This window comes from Microtus ochrogaster, chromosome X, assembly GCF_000317375.1.
Source record: "Microtus ochrogaster isolate Prairie Vole_2 chromosome X, MicOch1.0, whole genome shotgun sequence".
NCBI lineage: Eukaryota > Metazoa > Chordata > Mammalia > Rodentia > Cricetidae > Microtus > Microtus ochrogaster.
The window spans coordinates 57,137,448-57,147,078 of record NC_022026.1 but is presented as its reverse complement, the minus strand read 5'-3'; the positions used below and the strand labels follow the sequence as shown (position 1 = coordinate 57,147,078).

General features: G+C 37.7%; 1 protein-coding gene and 1 pseudogene across 4 annotated transcripts in view; both read right to left on the bottom strand.

Moving 5' to 3' along the window:
- LOC106144100 overlaps positions 1-261 on the bottom strand; it is a 1,450-nt pseudogene extending 1,189 nt beyond the window's left edge.
- Positions 1-9,631, bottom strand: part of Phf8 (PHD finger protein 8) — a 104,743-nt gene that overhangs the window by 19,110 nt on the left and 76,002 nt on the right. For all 4 annotated transcript variants that reach the window (XM_026784821.1, XM_005358883.3, XM_005358884.3 and 1 more), the window contains one exon: positions 3,806-3,901. In XM_026784821.1, the coding sequence (XP_026640622.1) occupies positions 3,806-3,901 (96 nt within the window). The remainder of the gene's footprint in view (positions 1-3,805; positions 3,902-9,631) is intronic.

Here is a 9,631-nt window from a genome sequence, read left to right as displayed (position 1 = left end):
GGACCTTTGGAAGAGCAGGCAATGCTCTTAACCGCTGAGCCATCTCTCCAGCCCCCAGGGGGTTGTTATTCTTTATGGAAGTCTGGTGTACAAATATATCTTCCTTGGTGTCATTCCTGTTGATGAAACCGTATCCTTTCCTTACATTGAACTATTTTACTGCTCCCAAAACTTCCTCATTGCGGTGACCTTCTTGTCCCCGCCGGTGGGCAACGCCACCCAGGCCGCTGCCTGCTGCTGGGTCTCAGCCTTGTTGCTCATGGTTGCAGTGGTGGTGACTGGGGCTAGAAGCAATGGCTGAGGCTCCTCCCAGGGTGTGATGGTGACTAGGGCAGCGGTGGGGCTCTCAGGGCTCTCTGGGGTCAGCTCTCTGCTTAGCTACCGATTGAACTCATATTAGAATATCTTGTAGACTTAACTGACAAATATTGATATAAACAGTGTTATCATAGAGGAAGGCATTCTTAGGAAACACTCAAATGGCAAAATGTTGACATATATTATCTTGAAGTGCCTCAGGAAAAACTATAGATAGCTAAATATGGATAGAAGGATGAAACCATTTTGACAAAATGTTAATATTAAACAATTAAGGTATTAGTTAATGGACATTATGTTACTTTTCTTATCCTCATAACCAAATGTCTAACAAGAGGTAATTTAAGAGAGAAAAAGTTTATTATGGCTTGGTTTAAAGTTCTTATTGGTTACAGTTCATTATTAATCAACTATAGTCAAAGGAATAGGGAAACTGGTAGTCTCACACATTGCTTTGTGTGAGTATAAACAATTTTTGAGATGTATTTTTAAGTGAGAGCCAGGTATTACACACAGGCAGATCTCTAAGAGTTCCAAATACAAACAAACAAAATGTATTATTTAGTGACAAAAGCAAAAGACAGTACATAAAGGAATCTTCCAATAGAATAAAAAAGGCAAAGATAATATATACATGGTACTCAGATGTAAATACCTGAAAATATCTCTGAAAACATAAGAAACTGTTAACAGCGGTTTACTCCAAATGGAGAAGTAGAAGGCTAGAGAATAGGGTAGGAGAAAGGCCTTTCAATGTTTATCCTTATACACGTTGACCACTCTATAATTTCATGGAGAGTCAGTCTAAATAAATTATCAGAGATACATGTAAATATGCTTACTTCAGATGTTATTACTAATCATAAAACTTGGCAATGGGGGCTGGAGAGATGGCTCAGGGCTGGAGAGATGGCTCAGTGGTTAAGAGCATTGCCTGCTCTTCCAAAGGTCCTGAGTTCAATTCCCAGCAACCACATGGTGGCTCACAACCATATGTAATGAGGTCTGGTGCCCTCTTCTGGCCTGCAGACATACATACAGACAGATTATTGTATACATAATAAATAAATAAATATTAAAAAAAAACTTGGCAATGGCATAAATGTTCCACATTAAAGGAGAAGTTAGGTATATTCATGAGAGATATTTCTTTGATCATACAATTGAGAAAGAACACTTATTGGAAAGATGGGGAAGTATATCAGAAATTAATGAAAGGAGAAATTAGATTGATAAATTGAGGAATGGTGGTAAAAATTCTGAGACAAGCTTTCACTATGTAGGCCAGAATGACTTCAATCTCATTATGTAACCTAGGTAGACCAACTGTAAATCTGCAATACTTTACTTTCTAAGAAAATGTAGACTTGTCTGGCTTGAAACCTACTATATAGATCAGGCTGGCCTCAAACTCACAGAGATATGCCTACCTCTACCTCCCAATGTTGAGATTAAAGGCATATGCCCAGAAAAATATTTTTTTTTAGCAAAAATAGTTTTTTTACATTTATTTATTTGGGGAGAGGTCAGAGAACAGCTTTTAGAAGTTAGTTGTCTTCTTCTACCATGTGGGCTACAGAGACTGAACTCAGGTTGTCAGGCTTGGTGGTAGGTGTTTTTACATGCTGAACCATCTTGAAAGTTCAAATCTGCAATCTGTTGATTCTCCTGTCTCCACTTTTGTTGGGCTAGGGCTGCAGGCTGTGGTACTATGACTAGCATAAATTCTATTATCTTGAGCTTTCGAAGCATCTACCAGGAAAATAAAAGCTATGATGCTGCCTTTAAGGCATAGAGTTGAAAGTAGAGAACAGAGAGAGAACACTGCTGTTCAACCTAAAATCCTCTATATTAATTGCTTGCTACAATACTACCTTTGATTAAAAAGCAAAACAAAATTAAGAGTATGAAGTTTTATTGTAAGTATTATTTCAAACCCCTCTCCCCTAGTACTAAGGATTAAATTCAGGTTTTTACATGATAGGCACTCTACTACTGAGCAATATTCTCAGCTCCTACAGTGTTATTTCAACCAGAAAAAGAAAAAAATGAACAGAAACATAAAACACTAGAAGAAAATGTCAAAATGTTAACAGTGGATGCTTCTGAATGGCAACATCCTGGATGACTACTTCTTCATAACTTCCTTTACTTTTAGTATTTTTCACATTTTTTAATACACCAGTCAAAAATTTTATCTTTATAGAAGAAATTAAAGGTAGTAACTATAAGAAGAAATAGAGAAAATATGTTTGATTTTTATATATTGGTGATTCACTCATTAAAAGACATTCTAAGAATTAGAGAGATCATAAGCTTAGCTATATAAATTGCTGTATTGCTGGGACAATAGCAAACATGACACAGTAGAAGCTTGAAAAATGATTGTATATTGAGATTTATTCTTTCTTGCTGATGGAAACTCCATTGCCAGTCTGTGAAAAAATCCTGGACTGGCCTCCTGGAGGATAAATGAATGTATGGAAAAAGGACCTAGGTATTTTTATGCTACCTAGTCCAAAATCAAGCTGGCTGAGATTGCAGGAACAGCTTAACCAACACAGAATCATGAGAAGTGGTAAGTATTCTTTTAGGCCATTAAGGTTTGGGTAGTTTGTTAAGCAGCAAAAGCACCATGGGCTGTGGAAGATAATTCAGTGCCCTAAAGCACTTTCCACATAAGCACGAGAACTGGAGTTTGGCTCCCCACACCCAGGTAAAACTGGATGTGGTAATGAGCATCTACAAGCCCAGAATGTCTACAATGAGATGGGAGGCAGAAACAGGAGAAACTCTGAAAGCAGGGTGTATTGAACAACAAAAGATCCTTCATTAAGAAAGGTGAAAGACAAGGGCCCACGCCTGAGGTTGTTCTCTCAGGTTCACATAAACATAACTGCATGCACCTATGAATAAATCACACACAAGTGAACATGCACATTCACTACAGACAGAAACATTCAAATTTTACAAAGCTCCCAAATGCTCTTAGGTGTAAACAGCCTGATCAGTGAGAAGAAGAAAATTATTTTATCTCTCAAAATTCCATGTTGATCTCACTGACCTACTTTCCCTCTCTTCCTTCCCTTCCTCAGAGATGACTTCTCAGTAGTTGACAATCTTGAGATTCTTGCAGAGCCCAAGAGTCAACATAATTTTCCTCTTTGGAAACAAAATTATTATGGGGGAATGGGATGATGGTTACCAGAATGTTCTTAGATGCTGAACATGGCTTATTGAAATTTTCCTTGTTTCCTTCATCTCAAGCCATATGATATCATAAAGCAATAGCTATGATTTTCCTAGCTAGATTACATAAACTGTGCTACACAATCATTTTAGCTCTGGCACCAAACATGGAACAGATGTTTGCTGACTAAGCAAATGAGTGACTGAATAAGATCTTGTTGTACCATTTATCCCTTATTTCAATTAATTTTTTCACCTGGTCACTCCTACAGAGTCTAAGATACAGATACTAGATCACCTTTAGGACTCCATGGAGCATCATCTGAATTCTTCTTTTTTTTGGGTCGAGATTTCAGAGCAGGGTCATCATCATCAGACTCCAGGGATGGATAGACTGTAGAGAGAGGTGAAGGCAGGAAAAATGAAATCTCATCCAAAAAGGCAAAGACAGAATTACACACACTTCAGTCCTTCCTACTCCTCTTCAACTTGACTCATCTACACATTCCACACTCAACTGCAGAAGGTCCCTAAATATCTCACAGTTTGTGCCTTTTCTATGGTTGTTCCCTTGCTATGAAAGTCCTTCTCCTATATTCACCTTATTCTGATTTATTTGGCCCACATCACTAAGGTGAGTTACTTGGCTCACTTTTTAAAAACTCAGCTCTAGATTTAACCCTGTAATATGTTTTTCCTCATTCTTGTAATCTGATTTAGATTCCTCCTTGCCAGCTCTCCAGAGCAACCTGTATTATGCTTGTACTGGAGATAGTACTTTGTACTTAGAAACTGACTATTATATTTACAAATGAGGCCAGGGATATGTGTTTGATTTTATATTAAAGCACCCCCATACAATGAAAAGCAGGTATTTACTATTTGTGAAATAATGAGAAAAATAAACTTAGTTTAACAGGACCAAGATTATTGGAACTACATGATCTAACTGATACAGTACCCATATACAAGTATCCTATATTACAGAAACAAATACAAGTATATAGAGTATCAAAAAATTCATAGCCAACTCCTCATAATCCACAGGCAAGATATAGGATTTAATGGGAATATGGTATAGGAAGATTCTATTGATAATTCTGATTGCATTCCCAAGCCCAGAAGAGAATTTTATAAATAACAACCTCCTAGGAATGTTCCTCCTACTTCTCTCCACAGAGCTTATCTATAGAAAATTGAGTCTATTTTTCAGACCTTCCTCTTTCAATAAAGAGGTAAAAACTTTGCCTCCTGACTATTTTCTTTCGAAAAGGGAGTATTTAATTGTTCTTAGAAAAAGATTGAGCACTAGTAACATAGCTCTTTCAGAAAAATCTATCAATATTACTTTGTTAGATCTGAAAGTTTTTCTACTCCAAAGAAATAAGTGTGGCATAGCAGAAAGACTTGGTGTCTTAGGGTCAGAAAACTTTGAAATACTGGATGACACAGTAGCGGCCTAAAAACAGTTTCAGAATCTTAAACCATAAAAATCAAAATAATAAACAATATCTAACCTTGCCTTGCAAAGTCATGTTCAAAAGTTGTACTTAAGAGTTGATACGTGTGGGCCAGTAAGATGACTCAGCAGGTAAAAATGATTGCTGTACAAGCTTGGTGACTTAGATTTTGTTTTCCAGAACCCACATAAAGGTGGAAAGAATGGGCTACATAAAGTTGTCTTCTGACCTCTACACATGCTGTGGCATATGGACCCACCCACCATGACAGCATTTTTTAAAACTTAATAAGAAACAGATAATATTTAAAGTAAGTTACATAAGGAATTCCATTCTGAGCTTCAGATTTTAGTCAACAGGTATAAATTATAAATTATGCCTTTGCATTGAAAGAAAATATATATAAATATCCATATTAAAATATAAGGTTGAAGCCACTTCCTGATTTTAAAACATATTACTAAAAATAGTAATTAACTCAGTATGCAACTGGCATAAAGGCAGGTATGAGAACCATTGACAAATAATATTCTTTTGATTTTTGGGACAAGGTCTCACTCTGCTGCCAAGGCTGGCCTCAAATATCAAGTGCCTCTGCCTCCTGAGTATTGGGATTACAGGTATAAACCACCATAACCAGCTCTCGCTAAGATTTTTGTACCTGATTTTTTTATTAATACTTTTAGTTGGCATACAAAATAATAGGTTATGACATTTTATGCATATGTCGCTGTATATTGCACATGACTCTATCCTCCCTTAGCTGTTCTCAGTATCAATAAGCTCTAAAAGACTAAACTAATACAAAACATCTCCAACTACAAAAAGCTAAAAATCAGTAACAGAAATAAAATGGAAAATTCAAAACTAGGTAGAAGTTATACATACTCAAAAAGAATCAAAGAAATAGTCACGTGTGATTTCAAAGACTTTGATAAAGGGTAAGAAGGTTCAGTGGGTAAAAATGTCTACCACCAAGCCTGAAGACATAAGATCAACTCCCAGAATTGTGGAAGGAGAAAACTGACTCCCACAAGTTGTCCTCTGACCTCTACACATATATAATGCCCCCAAAATAAAAAGGGAAACTTTTTAAAACTTTGATATGAATTGAAACAAAAATAGAATATACAAAAACTTTAAAAAGTGCAGCAAGAACAGTGCACAGATAGCAATTTATACCTGCAAATGCCTACATATAAAAAGATCCTAAATCAATAGCCCACCTCCATAAAAAAAGAATTATTATCTGCCCCTGCCACTCTCCATACCCACAGCCAGTTTACAAAAGAGCTCTGCCTGGTGACTATATTCCAAGTCCCATCCATCCCTTTGCACAGGCTTAGTTCCAGGCCTGTGACTCTGATATAACCTGGTTAGTCCCTCCCATGTACGCCCATCTGCCTCCCCACTCTCATCTCCACAACCACAGGCTTAACTCAAAACCACAGCTCCAATACTGGCTTTGCCTGGCCTAGGTCCAATCCAGCAGTTCATACATACATACATACATCAGTTTTACCTAGCTCCTACACTGATCAAATCTAAGGAAAACTAAAAATTTCACATTAGATACACAAGCAAAGAAGTCCACATGCCCAGGTCACATTGAAAAACTCTATGAAAGACCAAAACAGTATGTGTCCCATTAAACCCACCAGTTTTATAGAAATGTTCTCTAATGAGAATAATCTAGGTGAACCCCAGAGCACAGAGTTCAAAGAATAACATCTTTAAGGAATTCAAGATGTTTAAAAGAAGACACAAAACACCTCATTGAAATTTAAAAGGATAACAACACATGCTAGAATGATGCTCAACAAAACCAAACAGAAAACTGAACAAAATGATGAAGACAATTAAGGGTTTCAAATCCCAATTGAGTAATAAGATAGAAATATTGGTGCAATATAAAGCTAAAATGAAGATGGAATTGAAAAAATGATTTGACTCTCACTACCCACCCCACCACCCTCAACCACTCTTCCTAAGTCCACCTCCATCCCTTTGTGACTTTCTATTAGAGACACCAAAGACCCAGGCAGACTACTCCTTCTCCTATTCCATCTGTTCCCTCTCCAGTGCTTAGCCCCTCCTTTCATTTCATCTCCACTCCCTTCAGACCTGCGGCCATCTGTGGCTAGATTCAGGGTACCCTTAGTTCTGCCTCTGCCCCCCTTTGTGAAGCCAGGACCCAAGTCCTAATTAATGGAACTTCCAGAGTCAGTCCCATTCCCTGCCTGTAAAACTCAACTCTAAAATGAATCAAGGACCTAAACCACAGGTCACAATTCCTCAATGGAAAAATTGAAAGCCAGAAGAGCCTGGAGCAATGCACTTCAAGTTCTAAAAGACCACAACTGCCAACCTAGACTGCTGTATCCAGGACACTATCTGTCATAGTTGAAGGAGAATGAAAAACATACCATGATACAGACTAAAATAATCTTTTTTTTTTTTTTTTTTTTGGTTTTTCGAGACAGGGTTTCTCTGTGGCTTTGGAGCCTGTCCTGGATCTAGCTCTGTAGACCAGGCTGGTCTTGAACTCACAGAGATCGCCTGCCTCTGCCTCCCGAGTGCTGGGATTAAAGGCGTGCGCCACCATCGCCCGGCTCTAAAATAATCTTTTGCTTATATATTATGGTTTCCAATTATGTGCTTATATGAGAATTGTTGTTGTGTGTGTGGTTTGGTTTGGTTTATTTTGAGACAGGGTTTCTCTGTAGCTTTGGAGCCTGTCCTGAAACTGGCTCTGTAAATGAGGCTGGCCTTGAACTCACAAGATCCGCCTGTCTCTGCCCGCCTAGTGCTGGGATTAAAGGCCTGTGCAGTTCTTTTTTCTTTTGATTGCTTGCTTGTTTGTTTTCTAAGGAGACAGAAAGAAGGGAATGAAGTTGGGTGGGTAGAGGGGTGGAGAGGATCTGGGAGGAGCTGCAGGAAGGGAAATCATGATCAGAATACTTCTCTAAAATAGACTACATCCTGGGACAAAAAACAAATCTTTACAAATTCAGAAAGACTCCATATATCCTATCTTACTGTAAGATAATAAAACATATAGTCAAAGCAAACAAATCTCTAGTGAGTACACAAACTCATGGAGATAAAAAGATAAAACTCATTACTGAATGGCAAATGGGTTAAAGAAGTCAAGAAAAAGAAAAAAATCTTGGTACTTAATTAAAATGAAACAGCACAATAAAATCTCGGGAGGGAAATTTATGGCTCTAAGTGCCTACATTTAAAAATCAGAAAGAACCTGGAGTTCTCAGTGGTTAAGGGCACTGGCTGATTTTCCAGAGGTCATGAGTTCAATTTCCAGCAACCAAATGGTGGCTCACAACTATCTCTAGTGGGATCTTCTGCCCTCTTCTGGCAGAAAGGTGTATATGCATAAAATAAATAAATCTCAAAAAAAAAAAAAAGAAAAAAGAAAATCAGAAAGACCCATGTCAGCACTGGGGAGTCAGAAACAGGCAGATCTCTCTAAATTCTAGGCCAGCCTTATCTCCATGGCACGCTCCAAACCGGCCAAGGCTACACAGCACTCGGGAGATCTCTGGGAGTTCGAGGCCAACCTGGTCTATAAGAGCTAGTTCCGGGACAGGCACCAAAGCTACAGAGAAACCCTGTCTCGGAAAAAAAAAAAGACCATGCGTCAAAAACAAACTTAAATTAGAAAGAGCACAAATACATGACTTAAAGATACAACTCAAGAATTTGGAAATTAAAAACAAAGCAAATTCAAACCCAGTATATGGCAAACCCAGTATAACAAAAAAACACAGCAGAAACTAGTAAACTAGAAACAAAGAAAAATATAAAGAACCAAAAAATCTGTTTATGTAAGAAGAGGAAAAAAAACTGACACTCTTGGCCCAACTAAACCAAAGAAAGAAATAGTAACCCAAATTAACAGAATTAGAAATGAACAGGGAACCACTTATAAAAGACATATGGAAATTAAGATTATAATGAAATATTAAAACCTGCAGTTCAGCCGGGCAGTGGTGGCGCACGCCTTTAATCCCAGCACTCGGGAGGCAGAGGCAGGGGGATCTCTGTGAGTTCGAGACCAGCCTGGTCTACAAGCGCTAGTTCCAGGACAGGCTGCAAAACCACAGAGAAACCCTGTCTCGAAAAACCAAAAAAAAAAATAAAAAATAAAAAAAAAATAAAACCTGCAGTTCATTAACTTCAAAAATTTAAAAGAAATGGACAAATTTCTCACAAACTACCAAAGTTAAATTAAGTGGTCAACAACCTAAACAGAACTATAACATAAAAAATTGAAAACAGTAATAAAAATCATTCTAACTATAAAAGCCCAGGTCCAGATATATTCACAGCAGATTTCTAACAGATTTGCAAAGAGCTACAGTCAATCCTTATTATTCAAAAGGTAGACATAGAGTACTTCTAAACTCCTTCTATGAAGCCAGTATTATTCTAATATGATACCAATACTAGGTAGGCATAATAATGAGAACAAAAAAGAAAATGGCAGGCCAATATTTCTGATGAACAAAGATTCAAACCTCATCAATAAGATACTTAAAAACCAATATAAAAGGGGGCTGGAGAGATGGCTCAGAGGTTAAGAGCACTGGCTGCTCTTCCAGAGGTCCTGAGTTCAATTCCCAGCAACCACATGGTGGCTCACA